This window comes from Eschrichtius robustus, chromosome 20 (genome assembly GCF_028021215.1).
Source record: "Eschrichtius robustus isolate mEscRob2 chromosome 20, mEscRob2.pri, whole genome shotgun sequence".
NCBI lineage: Eukaryota > Metazoa > Chordata > Mammalia > Artiodactyla > Eschrichtiidae > Eschrichtius > Eschrichtius robustus.
In genome coordinates this window covers 58,111,092-58,134,802 of record NC_090843.1, presented here as the reverse complement: position 1 = coordinate 58,134,802, position 23,711 = coordinate 58,111,092, and the positions used below count along the sequence as shown (strand labels likewise).

Sequence of the window (23,711 nt, the reverse complement as noted above, 5' to 3'; positions counted from 1 at the left end):
TCCCACAAAGCCTGCCTTCTCCCAATCTCACATTCTCTCCTCACGCACCTCCCCTGCCCCGAGCCCATTCAGCGCGCCCCCTCACCTGTAGGAGGGGGTTGATAGAGCCTGCTCACAGAAGTAGTCGTTGATGTAGGTGGTGAGCAAGCGCCGGTCCCAGTCATCCGTGACGTGTCCGCCATAGTTGACACCAGCGATGAGGTACTTGAGAGCATCCCAGGGCGTCTCCTCATACTCGTCCAGGTAGAGGCTCAGCAAGTTCTCTGACACCTGTGTGCGGTCCCAGCCCGAGCCCCCAGCCCCACGCACAGTTATGGCAGGAACCCTTCCAGGGTCACTTTAACACAGGCTTCCTGTCAGTGGCTATTCCTGCAGGGCAGCCATGGGGCAGGAAGTGTAAGGAGACAGGGCTGGGATGAGGGACCCTGGTTAGCACAAACCTCAAAGTCGGAGTCATTGAAGCCACAGATGATGTTCCAGCCGAGTTGCAGGAACTTTCTGCGTTCAAGTAACACAGAGTGGAAGAAGCACAGTGCAAACAGCAGCTTCTTATACTTGGAGGGTTTGGAGCAGCGGGAAAACTGTGGTTCTGTCATCAGCTGGTAAAGACGGGTCATGTTGGCCTTTAGGCCCTGGGGACAAAGAAGTACAGAGGTGGGATGACATGCATCTTGCTTGGCCCTGCCACTAGCACCGTCGTGTACAGTTGTGGAGGTTGCCCATTGCACAAGGGCACTGGCTGAAGGGATGAGTGGAGGCTGAAATCCAGCCCTTGAGCTGCATGCCAGGGTGTGCGCTCATTCACGGGGCTGCGTGCCTTTCCCTGATTCACACACGGACACTGGATGGGCTAGTGGCAGCCCTGTCTTCTTGTCTCCGCACCACCCACCCCCGCCTTTTGATCCCCTCAACCACGATGTTCTCAATGGTGGGTAGGCCGACTCAATTTGGGAGTGCCAGAAAGTATGCACAGAAACATAAACGTGCACTACTGATGAAGAAAAATGTACACAACTATGGGCAAAGGGTCAGTAGATAGTGTCTCATCAAGGAGGAACGTTCTATGTGATTGGATTTATCCGGCTTCATGAACAGGTTGGGATTTGGCCTAAGTCTTACAAATGGGAAGGATGTGACGAGGCTGAGAGGAGGGCCTTAGTTTCCCAGAGATGGGAAGAATTGAAGAAATAAAGGCACAAAGGGGAGATAAAGTGAGAAGAGAAGTCTAACTGAAATCAAGTGCAAGTGCTCAGGTGGGGAAAGAATGGCCATGAGCCGATGGAGTGCAATAAGAAGGGCAGTTGGAGCCGTTTGGACCTGATTCACCAGGTATCCTGGAGCCATTTCTGTCTTAAGTAGGACAGTGATACGTTGAAAGAGTATTTTAAGAAGACTCATATACGATGGACAGAATGGAGCAGGGAGAAAACAGAAGTAAGAACATTGGATAGACCAATAACAAAAAGAAAATATAATTTTTAAAAATACCATTTATAACATCATCAAATTATGTAAAATACCGTGAAACCACCGAGTCCTAACCACTGGACCACCGGGGAATTCCCTTTACACATCTTTATAGAGAAACTTACAAAACTTTATTGAAATAAAGAACAGGGACTTCCCTGGTGGCGCAGTGGTTTAGAATCCGCCTGCCAACACAGGGGACACAGGTTCAGTCCCCGGTCCGGGAAGATCCCACATGCTGCGGAGCAACTAAGCCAGCGCGCCACAACTACTGAAGCCCGCATGCTGCAACTGCTGAAGCCCGTGCGCGTAGAGCCTGTGCTCCACAACAAGAGAAGCCACTGCAATGAGAAGCCCACGCACCACAAGGAAGAGTAGCCCCCGCTCGCCGCAACTAGAGAAAGCCCGTGCGCAGCAACAAAGACCCGACACAGCCAAAAAAAAAAAAAAAAAAAAAAAAAAAGAATAAATGGAGAGACCTACTATACTCATGGATTGGGAGGCTCAATATCCTAAAGACGATGATTTCCCCCAAATTGATCAATAGAATTTTTCTGGTGAAAACCTGACAAGCTAGTTCCAAAATTTATGTTGGAGAATAAAAGGTCAGGAATAGCCTGGAGAAGGACATTGGTGAGGGGACTTGCCTTCCCAGCTATCAAGAATTATTATAGGGCTATATAGTAATTAAGACAGTGTACATTGACCCCAGGATAAACAAGTTGACCAGTGAACTGAATAAAGGGCCCAGAAACCCATCTGTATATATATGACATGATTGGGACATTTAACAAAATTGGAGTATATAATACATTTAGATTAAAAGAGTGTATCAATTTACTGAAGTTGGCAACTGTGCTTGCAATTATATAAGAAAACATTCTTATTCTTAGGACTGAGCCCTTTACACTGAAATACACTGAAGTATGTAGCAGTAAAGGGCCAGCATACATGCAATGCACTCTCAAATGTTTCAGAAGAAGTGTGAATGAGAAGAGAGAGAAAAACAGAGAGAGATCAAATGATAAGGCAAGTGGGACAAAATGTTAACAACAGATGAATTTGGGTAACATACATGTGAGGGTTCTTTGTACTATTATTCTTACAACTTTTCTGTAAGTTTAAAATTATTTCCAAATAAAATATTTTAAAAATATTGGCCTCTTTGTCAGCTTCCAAAAGAAATCTGGTTGCACCAACTATACCCTGAACGTCCTACTTTCTCTGAAGGTTTGGTGGGTCGCAGGAAGGTTCTGCGTCACCAGCAAGCAGCATTTCACAGGAGGCTCTCCTGGGCTGAGCTAGAACAGGGCCCTCTCCTCTGGTGACCCAACCACGGCAGAGCCATCCTCTCTGATTCCTCTCTCCTCCTGGGTTTTGCTCCAATTCATCATTGCCTCCACGCTCACTGCTTATCATGCCGACCTAAACAGCACCTACCTCAGGGCCAACACATCTCTACCCATCACAGAGGGTGGGGCTCAGCTAACAGAGGGCCCACGGGCTACCAAGGCACACACCTCTCTTAGAAGGCAATAAGAAAGGCTCTTAAAAAATGAACTAAAAAAAAAAAAAATTCTGTTTCTTTGGCAACACATTTCTGGACTGTTTTGACATTTTTAAATGGGGGTACAGAATGCTTTTGTTGGCAGAAAAGAATATAAATAAAAATCAACTTTAAACATATATTTTTAAAAATTAGTGGCACCATTAACAAAAATGGGATGAGGAGATAATCTACGCGGAGGATGACTTGTTTTGAGAGCGTGGGATTTATGGTGCTGGTGTGCCAAAAAGAAATTGCTTCGTAACCAGATGGAATTCAGACCCGGCACTGAGTCTGATACTGGAGCCAGAGATGGGGATTGGGGTTGAAATCAGGAAGAGGACAATTTCTCCATCAACTTGTGAAAGGAGGAAATGTAGAATGAGGAAAGGACAGGAGGAGAAAGAAACACAGAAGTAATAAATAATGTGGCAAGAAACAGAGGGGGGGACCAGAAGTGTGTGTCAGGGAAACCAGGGAGAGGGACAGTCAACTGTGCCAGCTGCCTCCAGGTGGTCAAAAAGGATTTAATGATGAAAGACATCCACACACCTGTGCATTCAAACGGTCCTCATTTATTGAGCGCCTACTACATGCACGTCCCTGTGTTAGTCATAGGATGAGCAAAACGGTGAGGGGAGAAAAAAGACATGGCCTCTGCCCTCTTCTTGGAGCTTACAGTCTAGAGAAGAAGTCAGGCATCAACCAGAATCACACTAATACGTGTAAAATTCCCCACAGCGGGAAGACCAGAGGGAGTGGTGAAGGTTTTAGGAGTGTTACCTAGACATGGGGGTCAGAGTCTTTCTGAGAAAGTGCTGGTGGGGCTGAGACCTGAAGGGGCAAAGGAGGGGACGGGGAGGAAAGCAGGGAGGGCAGCACATGCAAAAGCCCCAAGCAGGAGAATACAGGGTCTATCAAGGAAGAACAATAAAGCAATTTAAAAATCAACGGTGTAGGTAGAGCAAAGAAAGTGAAGGGGAGAGTGGTGACCGACAAAGCTGGGGAGGCGCCCGCTGGGGCACACAGGCCATGTGAATAGGGTTTTGATCTTGATTAAAAGCAATGAAAAGCGACTAAAATAGTTTTAAGTAGGAGGTAAGTGGGTAGGATGCAGCAACATCATCAGATTTTAAATCTGCAATTCACTGATTGCATTCAATGGTGACCTTGTAATATTGGAGATAAACTTTTCAATAGAGTTGGAGGGAAGGAAGGAGAAAGGCCGGGAAGTGACATCTGGGAAAGAATGTAAGGAAATGTCCGGAGGAGGAAGGGTCTGAAGGGTCCAAGCGCTAGTTATACACACTTTCTTTGCCTCCTTTTCCTACCTGTAAAATGGGGGTGATAGTACTTACCTGATAGGTGTGTGTGTGTGTTAAATGGATTAATAAATGTAAAGCATTTAGAACAATGCCTGGCATATAATAACACTCAAGAGATGTTAGCTATTACTATTATGTTCTAAGAGTTTGGCGCACAGAAGAGAGAAAGGAGGTGGAATTTTTTAGAGGACAGTAGAATCAAAAAAAGCCGTGTTGTTGTTAAGGTTAAACCCTCTCTCTGAGGCCTGGAAGAGGAAATGTAGGCCAGATGGCACGGTCGCTGCTGGCTGTCAGTTGCCCATACCTTTGGCGGCTCTGTGGTCATCTTGATGCTGGCCTGCAAGATCGAGATAGGGAAGTCTGGGTGGGGGCTGGAGCTGAGCCAGAGGCGGAAGGAAGGGTGGGGATCCTCCACCTGCAGCTGTTCCACCAGTTTGTCCAGGTGAGGCATCCATGACAGCGACAGGTGGCAGTTGGCCAGAAACACCCAATGTCCTGCAAGGAGATGCTGGATGCGGTGGCAACCATTCCCTATGCCCCACCTGTCCCCCCACTTTCCACCTGATTGCGTGTGTGGTGGTTGGGAGAGATGCGGTCCAAATGCTCAGGTGCCACCCTGGGGCCTTCTGGAGAAGTGGGAGCTGCAGTTACAGCAGGGCGAAGGAAGTGGCAGGTGGTGGGAAGTCGGGCCAGGGACACAGATGGGGGCAGAAGAACAGGGCGGACACTGACCCTGAACCACACCCTCTCGGAGAAGCCGAGCCGCGATGGGGGCCTGGCCCTGGCCCAGAGACAGGGCATGGAAGCGCTGGGCCATGCCGGTGTGCTCTGCCAGCTGGAGCAGGGCACTGGTGGGGTCCACGCCAGGGGACAGGATAAATATGAGTGGGGTCCGCGGGGCTGAGTCTTCCATCACCTGCCGGCAGCACAGGGCGTGGGCTCAGGCAGAAGGCCGGGTGAGGCAGTGGGACAGAGACTGAGGAAATGCGGGCGGCCGACTGGGACAGGGAGAGGGAGGCGGGGAGGAAACCAAGCCACTGACCAACTTCATGTTTAGCACAGGCGGCTCAATGAAGCGGGAGCCAAGGTTGGAGACGATGAAGGAGGTTACGCAGAACGCCACGCGGTCCTGGCGCAGGGAGCGAACGATCAGCATCCGCTGCATTTCATTGCAGGCGTTCTCCCACTCACCTGGGGGTGAGGTGAGTAATCGCAGGGAGAGTGAGTCGGGAAGAGCAGGGGATGTAAACAAAGGGGCACCTGCAGGAACGCTGGGTCAGGAGGCAGGTGCGCTGAGGGAACTTGGGAGAGAGAGGGGAGGAATCAGAGAGGGAAGAGCGGGCACGCGGCTGAACGACGGCGGGAGAGAGGCAGGAGAGGGAGGCCTGGCGCCCAGGCACCTGGCAACATAGCCTTCTCCGGGGTGGCATTGGTGTACCACAGGTGCCAGTCACGAGGATACTGTTCAAAGGAGTTCATGAGCCCGTGGAAGTTGGTCAGTTTGTCCAACTCTGTGATGTTATCCCAGTAGGCGTCTGCGAGCCAGCTGGTACAGGGGTTATCCATTTGGCCCTCGCGATCCAGGACCTGGCGGGGGAGGGTGGCGAGGAGAAAACGATTGACCGGGAACACCCCAAAAGAAGAATTATCTCTCTTTTCAAGGTGGAAAAGCCATGATGAGTATTTCATGAAACAAAATGAAGAAATAAATACAGGAATCTGAGGTGAATCGGAATTCACCTTTATTGGGGAAATAAGTGGGGTGGCGGGGGCGGTGGGGGGGCTAGGTCTCTTGAGACGCTGTGCGGAGATGGCACAGTCCGAAGTTAGGAAGAGGGCGCCCTCTGGTGGTTGCCTGGCAATAATGCCTCCTACCCGACTGATTTCAGTTGCAGCCTCACCCTTCACAGAAGCACAAACTAACTGTTCACTCACTCATTTACCCTTTTTAACAAATATTTGTTGTTCACCAACTATGTGTTTTAAGCACCTGGGACACACCACTGAACAAAACAGACAAACACCTCTGCCCTTGAGGAGATTATTTTCCAACATGAGACAGCGGATACTGAACCAAAAACATAACAAGTAAATTATCTAGTACGATAAAGGTGGCAGTGCCACGGAAAAAGAGAATAGGTTGAGGAGGATAAGGCAGATTGGAAGTGCTGGGGGTAGTCTGAAATACTAAATAAGAGAGTCAAGGAAATCTCAGTGAGGTGAGATTTAAATCAAGACTTGAAGGAGGGGAGGGGGAACAATTTTCTGGCAGAAGGAACAGCCAGTGCAAAGGCCCTGGGGTGGGATATGTCTGCGACGGGAGGAGGCCCGTGCAGCTGGAGTGGACGGAGTGTGGAGCTGGGCAGCGGGGGATGACATCAGTGATGGGGCATCCATTTTCAAAGAATCTCTCTGGTCGCTGTGTTGAGAGACTAGGGATGGCAGAGGCTCTTGCTAAAATCCAGATGAGAGGTGAAGTGAAGGTGGCAAAAGGAACGAAACTGTTGTCCAAGGAGGGTGTGCTGACGGATCAGGGAACCGTGGTATGGTTGGCAGCTTTAAGGGCCCACCTGAGGTGTACGGTCATGGATTTAAAGTGAGTCCAGTTGGTGTGGGCATGTTTTTCTCCAGCCAAGCTCAGCTGCATGGGCCACACTGGGACAGAGGGGAAGGAGAGCTGGATCTTACCAGAGCGGTAGCTTCAGCGAGCAAATGCCACACCGTGCCGGGGGTGAGGGGGGGTGGTGTGCAAAGGGGCTGAGGCTGTTTACAAGGGAGAAAGTGTAATGGTGGCCACGAAATTAGGCTGGGGAAGGAGTGGCCTGAGAAGCAGTGAAAGAGTGGCCAGCTCATACCAATCAGCTGGCCGCAGGTAAGGGGCCCAAAGCCCCGCCTGTAACTCGGGCAAGGAGGCACAAGGCAAGTCACCCCCCGCGGCCCCCCCAGGAGTTTGTCAGGCGCCTGCTCCTGCCAGCGTTCCTCCGCGCACGCGCACTTGCTGGAGCCTCGGGCCTTACCCTCTGGGTCTGGAGTCCATCCCCAGCCTCGTCCGCCCCACCCTCCGATGTGCCCTCTGCTCCACTCACCACGCCCCCGCGCAGAAAGAAGTTGTATTCATCCATGTTGAGTTTGCCGGAAGTCTCCAGGATCTTGGCACACATCTGAAAGCTGAACAGCAGCTTGTGGCGCTCGAAAAGGGTGCGGCAGGTGTACCTGGGAGGGGACAGGGGATGAGGGTGCGGGAGGCAGGGTACTCAGCATGAATGCCTCCTGAGAGAAGAGCAGACCATCACAGAGCCCTACACAGAAGGAGGGTCTTACTCAGCTTCGAATCCAAACCTCCTGTAAACAGCCAAGCATTCGGGGCACTAGAGGGAGGACGTGGTTTCCCCAGAGTTTCCTCAACAACGACTGGACCCCTGCTACGTGCCAGGTACTCTGCCAGGTCCTGAACACACAAAGATGAACAAGCGCAGTCTCTGTGCTGGAGGAAGTCAGGTAGAGTGGGGAGGACAGGCGAGAGGCCATCGGCTACCATAGGATGTGATGAGTCCTATACAAGGGTGGCAGCCCCCGCCCTGCCTGGAGCAGAGCTGCCGGAGGTACAGCTGAGTTACCGAGTGATGCGGCAGAGCGGAGAGGGGAGGACGCCAGGGAGAGCTCAGAGCACAAGCAAAGCAGGCAGTGGGGGCGGGAAAACCATGGCGTGCAGGGCGGTCAGCGGTGCTCAGGCATCCAGCGTAAGGAGGGGAAAGGTGAGGCTGGGAGGCAGGTGGCGGCCAAGGCACGGAGGACTTTGTGGCCACTGGACACGAAACAACCACCAAAGAGTGTAAGCCGGGAGTGGCATGGCCAGATTTCTGTGTTTGAAAGGCTCACGCTGGCGCCTGCAGGAGGACAGATTAGAGAGGGACAGACTCGGAGGCAGAAGGACCTGTTGGGAGCCCGTTGGGGAATTCAGAAAGATCACGGCGGCCTCCACTGAAGTGCAGTCATGGCACTGGGGAGACCCGGGTGGGGTGGGGGAACAGTTTGCAGAAAGAATCATGAGCAAAACCTGGTGGTGGATCTGAGGGGTGAGGGACAGCGAAGAGTCAGGAACACCTCCTGGCTTCTGGCTTGGGTGCCTGGGAGGTGGGTGTTGGTGCCACTCAGGGGTGTGGCCCCGAAGAAAGAGGGAAGATAACGAGTTTGATGTGAAACAAGCTGAACTTGAAGGGTCTGTGGGACGTCCAGGCAGAGGGGTCAGGAACCTCGCTACTCAAAGTGCGAGCCACAGACCAAGAGCAGCAGCTTCAGCTGGCGCTTGTTAGAGATGCAGGCTCCCAGGCCCCAGCCCAGACCTACTGAATCTGAGTCTGCATTCTAACACGATTCCCAGTGCGTCGTGGGCACGTGAACCGTTTGAGAAGTGCTGGTATAGGAGACGGTCCTACACACAAGGCTAAAGCTCAAGGGAGACCTGAAGAGAAGATACACTGGAACAGGGACTAGTCAGCCCGTGGATGATGGTTAGACCCCGACCGTGGACGCCACCCAGGGCAAGTGTATGGAGAGAGGAGCAGGGGGACAGGAGCGGTGGCATGGGGCAGCACGAAGGCACAAGTAGCAAGAGGGGTCGGCGGAGAGCCACTGGGCCTCCCGCCGAGCTCGCGCGGCGTGCGGGGAGGCGCGCAGACCTGTAGACGGCGTAGGTGTGGTACTCGTTCAGGTAGTCGATGCGGTCCTCCAGCTTGTTGCTGCGATGGCTCTTGTCGATGCTGAGGATAAAGAGGCTGATGTAGGCGTCCAGCGAGAACTGGTACATGGGGTCGATGCGGCCCATGTCGTTGAGCACGAAGAACAGCACCGAGGCCCGCTGGGCGCACGGGCGGTAAGCCTGCGGAGGGGGCGGAGTCAGGGCCGGAGGGGCCGGGGTTCGGGCAAGGAGGGGGCCAGGCCGGTGGGCGCAGGGGCTCACCTCTCGGGCCAGGTCGATGTTGATCTCCGTGGTTTCGCTGGTCTCCAGCTGCTCTGTCACCTCCGTGGCGGTTATCTTGGAGGTCTGCAGGGTGTTCACCAGCTGCATGTCGTCTAGCAGGGAGCCTGTGGCCTCGTTCAGCAGCCTGGAGGGAAGCCAAGAGGCACGTGGATGGAGAGGCTTTAGGGGTACTGGGCTGGGGTTGGGGGGGTGGGGAGGCCCCCCCATCAGCCCCCCGGGGCTGTAGTCAGGCCTGCGAGACCGGCGGGCCGGGGGTCGGGGGAGGCAAGGTCTCACCGAAGGATCTCGTCCTCCAGCTCCTTGAGCTTCCTCTTGCCAGCGGCGATATTGATGACCAGCGAGTCCTTCTGCTCCTCCAGCTCCGGCCGCTCCTTCCGGACCACGATGCCCAGCAGTTGGGCCTCCAGGCCCTGGGATCGCCAGGACTCGTGGTGAGAATCCCACTGCGGTGACCTTTACCCGTTTCATCCCTTTACCCCTCTCAAGCCCCGCATCCGCAGCTGCCTGACACAATCTTAGCCTTTTCTCAGTCCTGCCGGACTCTACAGCCCTTCCGGGTTCACCCTAGTTCAGTCTAGGCATCAGCTCCCACCCACCTGTTCTTTGACAGCAAAGTTGACAATGGTGGTCTTGGCTGAGGTCTCTGGGCTGTAGTGGGGGTTGGAGAGCTTGGTGGTGATGTAGAATCGGAAACTGGTATTGTATTCCACCTCCTTATCGCCGATGCGCATCAGCAGCCGACCACCTGCACCCGCAGGAGGGTCAAAGGCAAGGACCCCACGTGACCAGGTGTGGGCTGACCCATTGTTCCCCAACTGGAATCCAGTAGCAGTGACTCAGCCTGCCCTAATGGCCCCAGCCCAGGGCTGTCTGAATACAAGGACAGGTAAGTAGAGGACAGAGCCAAAGACCCAGCCCTTTCTTCCCCTGTGTCTGACTTGGCTGGGCTCTAGGATTTGTCCTTCAGCCCAATCCCACAATAAGCCTGGGCCCTCACCAGTTCGAGCTACAGATTTGTTGAGCACAGGGTTGAGTGTGGGGTCCAGATACTCCTGCACGTTCTGGAGCAGTACTGGGTGTCCAAACTGGATGGCCTTTTCTAGGACTCGAAGGTAATCGCTCATCTGCAGATCGATGATCTGTAGGCCCTAGAGAGCAAGGGAAAAGATGCAAGAAATGCTGCAGGATACAAGGGGGGTAATGGCCTAAGGGAAGGACCTCAGGAAGAGTTAGGCTTGGGAAGAGAATCTAAGGGGACAAGTCAGTCCCCCAGCCTTATACCTGACTTCCTTCCATGTTCTTGATCCATTTCAGGGCCTGGGCCTGAGGATCAATCATCAGTGCCCACCTGAAGGAGGAAGCGTGAGTCAGAAGACAGGCTCTGCCCTTACTCGGCCTCGTGCTCCCAGCAGCATCCTTACCTGTTGCCACGAGTGACGATGATGCCATTCTCAGTGGAGAAGGCATCCGAGGGCAACCCTTGGTTGTTCCAGTCCCGAACTTTGGTAGGATTGGACAGGAATTTATCAAAGGTGAAGTGGGGTGAGCAAGGAACTTGCAGCTCTGAGATCTGGGTGAGAAGAGCCCCAAGCTTCAGCCTGGAGATCTGAGCCCAGCACCCCTGCCCCTTCCCGACATCTCTGTTACTCCCAAAGGCCACAATCTCAGAGCCCATGAGCTCACTCGTCACGCCTAAGCCCTGCCTCACCTTCCTGATCCAGATTTGGTTGACGATCTCATCCCGGTAGTTGGTCAGGAAGGGTCCCAGGTAGGACAGGAAGGCAGCTGCCAGGAGACAGTCTCCCACCAGGTAGCCCAGATCCCCCTCCAGGCCCTGGAGGACAGCAGGGGAGGTGTAAGGCTGCCTGGGCCCCCAGCCTGGAGACACCTGGACTGCTGTGAAGGCACTCTCCTCTGGACACTATCCAGATCAGAGAGAGTCTTTGCCTCTCCTAGACCTTGCACGCTGAGAACTCTAACCTACTCTCACAACTTTTGAGTTCCCCGTCCTTTTTTCCCTTTTCTTCATATTTGGGCCATGCCGTGCGGCTTACAGGAATCTCAGTTCCCCAACCAGGGATCGAAACCGGGCCATGGCAGTGATAGTGCCGAATCCTAACCACTAGGCCACCAGGGAACTCCCTTGAGTTCCCCATCTTTAACAGCAATGTTTATTTCTTATGATAAGGCCTAACCCTCTTGTGAAGCCAGGAGCTCACCGAGGGTAGAGACAACATGCCCCAGGTCGGCTTCAATCAGGCCAGTGGGCTATGTCAAGGGTCCTCGTGTGTGCTTTCCAGCCCTACCTAAACACAGAAGCAGATCCCCCATGGTACAAAAAGTCTCTCCTTCTACTATTCTCACCAAATGTGAGGAGGTGGAGGGGAAGAACTCCCATGCCCCATTCTTGGATGTCCCTACACCCAAGTATCCCCATTTCCCCCGCCTGTCCCTCAACCTAAACGGGACAGGAGCTCTCGGCACTGTTGGGCAGGGAAGAAGGACAGCCAGGTGGTGCAATGATCTCACCTTCACCGTCTCCTCCCATCGGGCCTTCTCGCCAGCCAACCCAGACACCAGCATCCCGGCTCGTTCCAGCTTCACCTCCATCTCCTCGGACTTCTTGCGAAGCTCCTCCTTCTGTGCCAGCTTCTCATCGTACTGTTTCTTCAGCATCTCCAGTTTCTCAGCCACCTGGGAGGGACCAGAGTACAGGGATCAAACACAGGGCTTGAGGCCAGATTGTTCTGGCTTCAGATCACCAGTCTGCCGGGTTGTGGGAAAATGAACCTCGGGGAAAATAATCTCTTTGAGCCTGTTTCCTCACGTGCAAAATAAGAACAATCAACACCTGCCCTACAGGGTTGTTGTGAGGAGAAAAACAAGATCAAATATTTGTGATAAGTTGCGTTTTCTTTCCCATCCCTCCACCACCCTTTCCTTGAGCCTGGAAACTACTTGGTAACGGACTCAAGGCTGAGTAGGAGGCAGACCTCTCGTAGCATAGTGATAAAGCACACAGGATGTGTTGGCAAGAGAGGACCAGATAGCACAGAAATAACCGCCACTCCGTGCCAGAGGCCACACCTAAGGTGAGACCTTGAGAGAGGAAGAAGGAGTTAGAATGAACCCAGGAGCTGTTGGAGGGAGGAAGAGGGAGTCCATTCAGGAAAAAGGCCCAGGTCCGAGGTCCCACCGAAGATGGGACCTGGGAAGAGCCTTACGTCTTAGAGAAGCCTCCATCACCTCGACTCATTGCCACCCTGTGGGCTCTGCTGAGGTTGGAATATATCACCCAAATCTTTTTTTTTTTCTTTTTGACCGTGCCGTGCGGCTTGTGGTATCTTAGTTCCCGGACCAGGGATTGAACCCGTGCCCTCGGCAGTGAAAGCACGGAGTCCTACCCACTGGACTGCCAGGGAACTCCTTATCACTCAAATCCGAAGTCAAGAACTGACTGTGTGGTGATTGTTTTGTAACGTTTAGAAATATCGAATCGCCATGTTGTGCACCTGCAACTAACATAGTGTTGTAGGTCAATTATACTTCAAACAAACAAACTGATATAAAAGAAATCAGATTTGTGATTACCAAAGCCAAAGATAGGGGGTGGGGGAGGGGAATTGGATGAGGCAGTCAAAAGGTACACACTTCCCGTTATAAACTAAATATTAGGGATGTAATGAACATGATTAATATAATTACACTACTGTATGTTGTATATGAAAGTTGTTAAGAGAGCAAATCCTGAGTTCTCATCACAAGGAAAAAGTTTTTCTTTTTCTTTTCTTTTGTCTCTATATGAAACGATGGATGTTCACTAAACTTATTGTGATCATCATTTCATGATGTATGTAAGTTAAATCAATGTGCTGTACACCTTAAACTTATACAGTGCTGTATGTCAATTATATCTCAATAAAACTGGAAGGAAAAAAAAAAGAACTGAGTCTTTTCCAGGACCCGGTATGTGTGCTTGACTGGCGAACAGTAATTGTGTCTGTGAACACACCATGTCACCTGTTCTCTTCATGAAGAGGACCGGGGGGCTGGCCTTACACCAAGTGCCTGCCACACAGTGTGCACACGATAAACATTAGTTCTCTTTCCTGCTGCATCCCCACTGGGAGGGGCAGTCTGCAGCAGTGCAAAGAGTGCTCAGATCCTTGCCCCACTTTACTGAGTGATGGCTGTAAGGATAAATGTGGGTTGTAGCACAACGCCTACTGTGTAGTAAGCAGGCAGGACCTGGGCTCAGCTATTGAGGTGGACCTCCGAGAACTTGGGAATGGGAAAGGTAGCTCTCCAAGGAATATTTTTTAAGGCAAAGTGGAGATTCAAAATGTCACCCTTGAGTGACAGGACGGCTTATAGGTCAAGCCTTGGTAGGAATCTGTTGGAAGGTATTAGCATCTAAAGGAAGAAGGTGTCACTCAGTGATCAGCTGGGCCACTTGGAGGCTGGGGACCTACAGGGAAATGTAGGTCCCCTTGCACACGCGTGTTGGGTTATCTGGCAGGCTCTACCGCGTGACCCCTGTCATCAGGTTCACGCGACCCCCTCCATGCGCTGAGGCCATGCTCATCAGCAACACTCTGATTATAATTCGGCTTCCCATGGAGACTGGTCTCTGGGGGGGCAGCCAGCCCACATGACGGATCTATATTTCATTATTTATTTTGTGTGTGGTGTTGTCTTCACTGTTTTTATTTTTCATGCAAGAAATACATGCACAAGGTTAAAAACCTAAATAATATAATAAAAGGAGTTATAATGAAAAGCAACAGTCCTCTAGCCCACTTTTCCTACCCAGTCCCATCCTTCAGTAGCAAATTATTTTTTAACCATTCCTCTTTTTATTTCTTCTGGTAATTACTTCCATATCTCTGACTATTACGCTTATGCCGCTACTATACACATATATATACATACACACAGTTTTTAAATTTTTGCAGTTTTAATCTTTTTTTTAATTAAAAATTATTATGAAACATTTCAAACCTAGATAAAAGACTAATATAAGCAATACCTATATACCCATCACCTAGATTTAACAGTTGTTAACATTTTGCTATATTTATTCCATCAACTTGTTTTTTGCCAAAGTATCTTAAAGTAAATTGCAAACTCATGACATTTCAACCTTAAATACCTCATAAGGCATCTCTTTTTTTAAAAAGGACATAATCATAACATCATTATCACACCTAACATCATCTTTATCTTTTTTGAAAATAACTTTTCCCATTTATGTCTTTTTTTTTATACTATTGAAATTTTATTTATTTTTTTTCAAGAAACAGGATTTTATAATGATTTCTTTTGCTGTGTAATACAGTTTTTATATTGTATGATGTTTTCTTCTTTTTTTTAAACATCTTTATTGAGGTATAATTTTGAATAGTGAATATGTTTCACATGAATCAACATTCTGAAGCAACGAAAACGTATACAGTGAAGGGTCCATCTTCCTCCTACTCCTGACCCCAGCCCCCAGCCCCCAGCCCCCAGCCCCAGCCTGAGAGAGAACCACTATCGCCAGTTTCTTTTCTTTTTTTTTTTTTAATTTATTTTTGGCTGCTCTGGGTCTTCGTTGCTGCACGGGAGCTTTCTCTAGTTGCGGCGAGCGGGGGCTACTCTTCTTTGCGGTGCGTGGGCTTCTCATTGCAGTGGCTTCTCTTGTTGCAGAGCATGGGCTCTAGGTGTGCGGGTTTAGCAGGCGGCATGTGGGATATTCCCGGACCAGGGATCAAACCTGTGTCCCCTGCGTTGGCAGGCGGATTCTTTACCACTGCGCCACCATGGAAGCCCTATCACCAGTTTCTAGCGTAGGTTTCCAGACAGAGTCCATCAACAGTAAAGAAAATGTAAGCACCGCGAGGGCAGCAGCATGTTCACCACTGACTCCGTAGACCTAGGGTAGTGCCCAGCACTCAATAAATATTTCTTGAATGGATGATTTTTTTTTCAAAAAGATAAACGGTAACATTCAATAGCACTGTTCTGTACTTTACTATTTTTTCTATATAAATTTATTTATTTGTTTATTTTTGGCTGCATTGGGTCTTCGTTGCGGTGTGCGGGCTTCTCACTGAGGTGGCTTCTCTTATTGCGGAGCACAGGCTCTAAGCGCGCGGGCTTTGGTAGTTGTGGCTCGCGGGCTCCGTAGTTATGGCTCGCGGGCCTAGTTGCTCCGCGGCATGGGGGGGGGTCTTCCCAGACCAGGGCTCAAACCCGTGTTTCCTGCATTGGCAGGCAGATACTTAACCACTGTGCCACCAGGGAAGTCCCTGTACTTTACTATTTTTTACTTGTCTCCAAATCAGTTCTTGTCAAGCTGCCTCATTCTTTTTAACAGCTGCAAATAATTTTGTGTATGGTGGAACCATAATTTATAGAACAAGTCTCCTGCTGATGGACGTTTGCGTCTTCCCAACATTTTCTATTATAATGATGCTGTAATGAATCTCCTCCGTGTACTTGCATAAGCACATCTTGACGCTGCTATTTCTTTTCTATTTTAATTGTTTACTTTGTGAATAAGTAACTTAAAAATTCAAGAGGCATAAATAAGAGCATGAAAAAATCTTCCTCCCAGCCCTGTTCTCTATCTACCCAGCTTCCTTCTCGAGGTAGCCAATGTGACCTGTTTCTTGAATATTCTTCCAGTGCATCCTCTACGGATACTACAAGTATATTCTATACAGCTGTTTCCTGGTTTATCAACGTTAGACTATTTCTATGGACTCTATGCTGTGATAGATGAAGATCTGATTCCCTTATACCTCCATACCACCAACCCTTTCTCTCTACTCCTAATAGTTTTCTCTCTCCTACTGGCTACCTTTATAATGTTAAATAACACGGTTTTTGTTTCTTTGTTTTCTACAGCTCCTCCAAGCATGTGGACTCTTAATTCCCCGACCAGGGATCTAACCTGTGCCCCCTGCAGTGGAAGCGCAGGGTCCTAACCACTGGACCTCCAGGGAAGTCCAAACATGTTAAAACTGTGTTCTATTTTATCTACTGCAAAGGCATTGCCCTGTCTTTCCCTCAGCCCCCAGTGGACCTGTGTCCACTTCCCAACTTTTTAGGCTGTATGTCCTATTTTTATATCGTCGAGGTTGACAACATTCCCATTCAGAGGCCACCCTCGGTCTTCTGTGCTCTGTCTCTAGGTTGATTATAAAGGTCAAATGCCAATAAACAGTGTCGATGTCATTGTGACCCGGGTTGGTGCCCAGTGTGAACCAGGTGGCTGGCTGTGAGCTCGCGGCTGAGACACATTCTGACAGGTCACTGTGTGCCGAGCTGGTTGTTAAATACTTCTTGTAGTATCTCTGATTATGTGTGTTCTCTTTCAGAAATTCTTATGGGTTGGATCGTGTCTCTTATCTCTCTCTCACGTTGTCTGTTTCTGGTTTGGGGTTTTATATTATAGTCCATGACGCTGTCCTCCTACCCTTCCACCCAACGTCATACTTTGATCATTTTTAAATTTCCCAGAATTCTTTCTTTTTCTCTGTTTAGACTTTCATCATCCTATTTTTGTTCTGTGGATGTCATTTCTTCCTTAATCACTCTGTCTGATGATACCAATTAGACTAGGTCTGCTTTTCCAAGTTTTCTCTGTAACCTGAATTTTCTCTGGGTTTATTTTTTCCTCTGGGATCGTGTCTTATTACGGTTTTTTGTTTTAGTCATTCCCTTGTGCGTTGGAAGACCTCCTCCAGGACTTTTTCTCACCCCTTCTCCAGGGGAGGTGGTGACTGATCTGACTGGTAAAATTGGGAAAAATAAACTGGGACTGCTCGACTGAGCTCAGGCCCTTTCCTTTTAGGGGTGAGCACAAGTCCCACTCTGGCCCCCCAGAAATGCCCAAGACCAGGTAACTCTGTCTGAAGATGGGGTCCCTACTAGGGGGGCCGCTTGTTCACAGACGTCAGCCACATCCTCCAACCTAGCCTTTAAAGGTGATATTTTGGCCAAATGCCTTTTGTATTATTTCTCAATTTGCTTAGAACTTGGGTATAGAAGAAGGCTGCTAGTTCTCAGATCCGTTCAAGAGTATACGTATTTGCAGACCAGAAAACACACCACAAAGTTTTTGGCGGGGCTGTGGGTTTCCTGCGCAGACAGCAGGGTGTGGACAGGTGTTTCGACCTAGGTGACCTGCAGAGGCTGGTATTAAGCCCAGTGGGTTTCTACACTTGTGTGGTTGGCTTTTAACCTCTATGGCCTGAGTGAAAGTCTTTTTTTTAAAAATTTATTTTTATTTATTTATTATTTTTGGCTGCGTTGGGTCTTCGTTGCTGCACACGGGCTTTCTCTAGTTGCGGCGAGCGGGGCTACTCTTTGTTGTGGTGCGTGGGCTTCTCATTGCGGTGGCTTCTCTTGCTGCGGAGCACGGGCTCTAGGGCATGCGGGCTTCAGTAGTTGCGGCATGTGGGCTCAGCAGTTGTTGCTCACGGGCTGTAGAGCACAGGCTCAGTAGTTGTGGTGCATGGGCTGTAGAGCACAGGCTCAGTAGTTGTGGCGCACGGGCTTAGTTGCTCCACGGCACGTGGGATCTTCCCGGACCAGGGCTCGAAACCCATGTCCCCTGCATTGGCAGGCGGATTCTTAACCACTGCGCCACCAGGGAAGCCTCTGAGTGGAAGTCTTTAAGCCAACCCTGTGATATTCTGACCTTGGCAGGTGGCTGCAGCTTTATCCACGGGTGAGTGGCTATTTCTATAGAAGCAGGATGTTTGAAGGAGGGCAACTTCTAGGAAACTGGACTTGGGCAGAGGAAAGATGTAGTCTGCAAGGGTGGCCTTAATTAAGAGTATTGCAGTGGGCTTCCCTGGTGGCGCAGTGGTTAAGAATCTGCCTGCCAATGCAGGGGACACGGGTTCGAGCCCTGGTCCGGGAAGATCCCACGTGCCGTGGAGCAACTAAGCCCATGTGCCACAACTACTGAGCCTGTGCTCTAGAGCCCATGAGCCACAACTACTGAAGCCCGTGCGCCTAGAGCCTGTGCTCCACAACAAGAGAAGCCACCGCAGTGAGAAGCCCGCGCACCACAGTGAAGAGCAGCCCCCGCTCTCCGCAACTAGAGAAAGCCCATGCACAGCAACGAAGACCCAATGCAACCAAAAATAAATAAATAAATTTATTAAAAAAAAAAAAAAGATAGCGTCAACCAAGTTAGAGGGCAAGTGAAGATGAAAAACTTGGAAGCAATGAATCTGTCTTTCCAAAAGGGAAATGGTTAAATAAATGATGGTCTACACACACACACACACACACACACACACACACACACAAAAAAAAAAAAAGACTTCCTTGGTGGTCCAGTGGTTAAGACTCCTCACTTCCACTGCAGGGGGCACAGGTTCAAACCCAGGTCAGGGAACTAAGATCCTGCAAGCTGCGTGGCACGGCCATTTAAAAAAAGAAAAATGATGGTCTAGCTATCTACTGGCATAACACGCAGCGGTAAAAAGAAAGCAGAAACTCTTTATACACTGATATAGAACAATCTTCGATATATAAGTCAGTAATATAGGAAGGTGCAGAACAGTGTGTGTAAGTAATATAAAAAAAAAAAAAAGAAAAGAAATTTTGCCGATACAAGCACAGAACATCCCTGGATGGAGAAACAATAATTTGTAATATGGGTTGCTTTCAAGGGAGCAGAGCTGGTGGCTAGAGAGTAGAAGGTGGGAGAGAGAATTCTTACTGGATATGCTTTTGTACTTTTTAAATTTCAAACCATGTGGATGTATTTATATTACCTATCAAATCAATGATAGAAAATTAAATGATAGACTGGAAGAATTTTGAACTCTTGATAATAACTTATATGCTGCCTGGTTAGGGAGTTACTTGTGCATATATCTTGTAGGAAATCACCTTCTGGATTGTCTAGCCCGCTCACGGGAAATACCCCTCTCTACCTCCAGACGACCCCGTCCCCTCCCCAGGCTCCAAAGCCCTCACATTCCTCCAGGTCCAAGCAGCAGTGTGACACCTTTGTCCCATCCCCCTGGCAAAGACACGTTTGCCACACAGATTTCATCGGCTACTGTCTCAGGGTCCCTCTCCAAAGGGCCCCCAACGAAGGATAGCAGACATTGCCGGCTCCCCGGTCAGTCTTGGGAAGGGCTCCTTGGGGACAGTGCCCCTGTGCCTTTGTAACCCTCTCAGTCAGCTTAGCTTTCTGAGCCAGAGGCAGCCTGTCTAAACAAGGCACAGACGGGGAGGCAGACAGGACTGTAAGGGAGAGGGGAGTAGAATTTGACAGGGAAAAATAAACAGTCAGGAAGCATCCCTCGGAAATCTGGGAGAGGGACCACCTCGGAAAACGGAAAACGCGGGAGTGAGGCTCACCTCACGCAGCTTCTCCTGGGCCTCGGCCAGGGCTGCTTGCTTCTCCTGAAGCTGGGCCAACGCAGTGTTCATGCGGATCCGCTTGGGCTCCACCACCCGGTACAGCCGCCCGTACAGCTGCGGGGAGACAGCAGGCACCCTCTTACCCGCCACCCACTCACCTGCCCGTGATCCTTCCTTCCCACTTGGGTCTTCCATCCCTCCTTCTCCTGGGCTGGCCTCACTGCTCCCCACCGCACTGGCCACCGCTTACCTCCATGGCGCGAACCCACATGCAGAGGGACTTGGCAGCCAGTGACACGCGGCCGATGATGTCAGGCTGGAAGTCCGGCTGGGCGCAGTAGGCCCCGATCTTCTTCAGGACCTTATCTGAGATATTGTCCTTATCAAAGTGGATCAGTGACTTGATGAAGTTCTGTTCCCCTGTGGGATGAAGGTAGGGGGCCTCAGCCAGAGGGCCCAACCCCCCTCCTCATCCAGGCCACATGCTTCCTGGGCTCAGTTCCCAAGGCCAGCATATCTGCCCTCATCCCGAGCTCCTTCCGCTGACCTCGCTCCCTTCTCTAGACCCTCGAAGCTCCCAGGGCCTCCAAGACCTCTGCAGCCTCATCTCCCATCACTTACCTTCAACATTCTCAGCCCAACTGCCCCACACACCACTCTTTCTATATACTCTGCACCTTCTTCTAGGGCAGGGGCCACCAAACCACAGCTTACAGGCTACATTCTACCACCAGAACTCAGAGCAGGAAAACTATCACAAGAATAAAACAGAAAGACTCTTGTTTTCCCTTTTCTGATTCTTGTGTTTTTGGAGGATGGGCGAGCGAAGACATTCCTGTCCTTGGATTCTGTGATATATTCCTATAATTCTTATAGCTTTATGAAAATTTCTTTTTTTTGTTTTTTGCTTAAATTAAGATGAGTCGTTTTCTGTTACTTACAACCAAAGAAACTTGACTGACATTTATGCCTTCTCTTCCTTACTAGGCTCTGTGCTTTGAGGGTTGGTACAATGCATCCTTCATCTCTGTCTCTCCGAGTGCCTGACACCCAGCTGATGATTAGGGAACGCTGGGTGGACTCACGTTAATTACCTTCCGGATCCCTGGCTTACCTAGCTGCCTCTTGGCCTCTGCCCAGGTGGGCTCACTGCCTCGGAGAATCATGACTGCCTGCAACACCATCTCTACTTGGGCAGGGGGCCGTCCATAAGACTTGATCTCTCCTATATCCTTCTTGTTCAGAGACTCCAGAGCCTGGGAAAAGGGATTAACTTGGGGACAAGAGTCGACTCAGGTGGCAAGACAGGTTCCTTTATGGAGATAGGACCCAGCTGAAGTTCCCCTCTTCTTCCCTACTTCCCCAGGGACTTTGAGAACAAAGAAGGCCGGCCCCACCCCCTTCCTGAGCCCTCCCGCCCCGATACCCGCATGGCCTCTTCCAGGGCTGGCAATGCCTCTTCTAGATCCTTCTGGGCATTGTCAGCTAGTGCCTGGCACTTGACTTCCTCAATCGCAATCTTCTCACTATTGGCTGTGACAGCCTACGGATGAAAAGAAAACGAGGGTTTTGACTTCACCTTGAGCAAAAGTGGCGGTGACGGTGTTGGTGGTAAGAGAAAGAGAAAGCTAAAGAAAACATGAGGAGTGGAACTCCCATTCCCTGCCCTGTAACCAGTGGAGACTGGGGAGCCCCTGCCCGGCGGGCGCGGGGAGCAGGGGGCACGCGGGGCGGGAGCAGTGCAGGGGAAGGGGGCGGGGCCACCTTCTGCTGCTCATCCGCTTCCCGCTTCTGCTGCACGATGATGACCAGGTACTCCTCGCACTGCTTCTGGAACTCAGCCACCTTTTTCTTGGCATCCTCCAGCTCCAAAGACATCACTTCCACCTTTTCCCTAGTTTCATCGATCTTAAACAACCCCGTCCGCAGCTTATTGGCTTGGTCCAGCAGCTCCTGCCGCTTCTCTGCCAGCAAGCTAGGGGACAGAGTAGGATCGGGGCCTCAGGAACCGGGGCGCCCAGAAAGGAGAGGCCCATTTAGTCTCTTCCTTCCCAGAGCGGCTCTGGTCCCTGTCTTCCTGCCCGTTGCCACCGACACCATCCTAGTCAGATTTTTATCATTTCCTGCCTGGATCATTGCCAACAGCCTCCCAACCGGTCTTTCTGCTTCCAGACTCTCGTGCCTCTGATTTACTCTACACACCGCTGTCAGAATCAGCTTGCTTGCTACTGTTTTCATCACACCACTTCCCTACTTGAGACTCTTCCCCGCTGTGCAGCAGACAGGGGGGCTGCAGTGAACCAGAAAACACAAACTTCTCTCCAGGGGGTGGCCATCCCTGGACTCCAACCTGTTTTTTTCCATTTGAGAATGAATATGGGCTCAGTATCGCCACAATTTCTGATGCTTCAAGACAGACTGGAAATCTGGAGTTTTCTAAGGCTCCCCAAGTTTTAAATGTTGGCAACTCGTTCAAAAATGAGTTTTAACATTGTACAGCCAAAGAAAAATGTCTATGCAAGATTGTTTTCTGGATTAAGTAATAATATGCATGTAAAGAACTTAACGCAGTGACTGGGAAATCCTAAACAGGATGTTGGCCTATGTACCCAGGGAAGGCAAGGACTTCATTTTGTTAACTGGCATATATATTACAAGCATCTAAAGTAGTGCCTGGCACAGAGTAGGTGCTCAAAAATATATTTTAAATGAATGAATTAATGTTGGCTATCATTATTATTACAAATGGCTTTTTCTTCACCTTTGAAATACTAAATCCAATAAGTGAGGTTTTTTTTTTTACCTTACTCTTATATCCTTCAAAGCAGATTATTGTGTTGTGCACATAAAAACGCAGTCAGTACAACTTAATGAATGAATATACAATTCTTGGGAATGGTGGAAAGTCTAGAAGATGTTAAAGGCAGACAGAAGAGGACCTACGTTGTCATATATACCCAAAATATAATGTCACAGTTGTATTGTGGTTGGGAAGAGAGACATCATTCTAGAAGATAAGGACAGAGAGGTGTATAAAGTGGTCACAGCCAGAGGGCCCCTGAGGTGGCCACGTCCCCTGGAAACCCCATCTCTCTGTTTAACTTCCTGGACAGAATCAAGGTCTCTGGCATCTCTGCCCTTCCACATCAACATCCCAGTTCTCGAGCGGGTCCCCTTGGCCAGCTCCTGGATATTTTCCATGACTTCATTTCACCAAGCACCCTCGAAAGACACCAAACTCCCTGGCCCTCTGTGCCCCCTACTCTTCATCATACTTTTTATATCCAGATACAAGTTCCAGGTAGTTGGTGGGTGTGACGTAGTTGTGTCTTCGAAGTTCCAGCAGCATCTTCTGGGAATACTGAGCCACTGACCAGTGCATGGTGACGAAGATCTGGGCCACCTTCCTGTGGATCTGAGGCCAATTCGTAGAGGATGTGAGACAGAGCAAGAGTAAAGGCAGACAGAGAACAGAAATGGGCGGGAGGTGCAGGGGGGTGAGGAAAGGTGGGGAGGAGGGCCTCACGTTCTCCTGGGTCCCCAGGTCTGCTCCCACCAGATACTTCTCAGCCACCTCCAGCAGGGCCTCGCGGGGCCACTCTGAGAACCAGTTGATGGTTGTGCAGTTCACCAAGGCTGGGTACTGGCGGATCCAGTTCCTGGCGCGGGTTTCGAGAGGCAGTTAAGCCCAATCGCAGACTCAGCCTCCAGCGACGGGCTCCGTCACAGCTCCACCCGCTCCCCAGGAACCTAAAAGCCCCACCCTCGTGCCCCTGTATCTCCTTGTCCAGGTTTTGCTCCCCTCAGAGCTGATTCAGTGCAGAATTTAGAAACAGGTTCTGCGGTCAGAAAGACCCGATTCCACACCAACTAGGTGTGGATCTTGGGGCAAGTGATGTAATCTTTTGAACGTCATTTTCCTTAGCTCTAAAATGGGAATAACAAAACATACTAACTAGAGCTGTTAGGGGATTCAATGGGGTGACACATGTAAAATGCTTAGCACAGAGCCTGG

The 23,711-nt window shown here is 50.2% G+C and overlaps 1 protein-coding gene across 1 annotated transcript in view; it reads right to left on the bottom strand.

The window, feature by feature from the left end:
- The window catches only part of DNAH2 (dynein axonemal heavy chain 2), a 94,147-nt gene that overhangs the window by 2,279 nt on the left and 68,157 nt on the right, over positions 1-23,711 (bottom strand). Inside the window, exons 56-78 of the mRNA XM_068529806.1 lie at positions 23,223-23,355; positions 22,972-23,111; positions 21,461-21,671; positions 21,123-21,239; positions 20,811-20,952; positions 19,947-20,116; positions 19,694-19,810; positions 11,849-12,013; positions 11,028-11,153; positions 10,741-10,889; positions 10,601-10,667; positions 10,317-10,467; positions 9,916-10,064; positions 9,596-9,729; positions 9,299-9,443; positions 9,018-9,217; positions 7,425-7,551; positions 5,739-5,925; positions 5,381-5,529; positions 5,071-5,254; positions 4,643-4,833; positions 441-632; positions 86-270 (exon numbers count right to left, since the gene is read on the bottom strand). Of these exons, the coding sequence (XP_068385907.1) occupies positions 86-270; positions 441-632; positions 4,643-4,833; positions 5,071-5,254; positions 5,381-5,529; positions 5,739-5,925; positions 7,425-7,551; positions 9,018-9,217; positions 9,299-9,443; positions 9,596-9,729; positions 9,916-10,064; positions 10,317-10,467; positions 10,601-10,667; positions 10,741-10,889; positions 11,028-11,153; positions 11,849-12,013; positions 19,694-19,810; positions 19,947-20,116; positions 20,811-20,952; positions 21,123-21,239; positions 21,461-21,671; positions 22,972-23,111; positions 23,223-23,355 (3,531 nt within the window). The remainder of the gene's footprint in view (positions 1-85; positions 271-440; positions 633-4,642; positions 4,834-5,070; positions 5,255-5,380; positions 5,530-5,738; positions 5,926-7,424; positions 7,552-9,017; positions 9,218-9,298; positions 9,444-9,595; positions 9,730-9,915; positions 10,065-10,316; positions 10,468-10,600; positions 10,668-10,740; positions 10,890-11,027; positions 11,154-11,848; positions 12,014-19,693; positions 19,811-19,946; positions 20,117-20,810; positions 20,953-21,122; positions 21,240-21,460; positions 21,672-22,971; positions 23,112-23,222; positions 23,356-23,711) is intronic.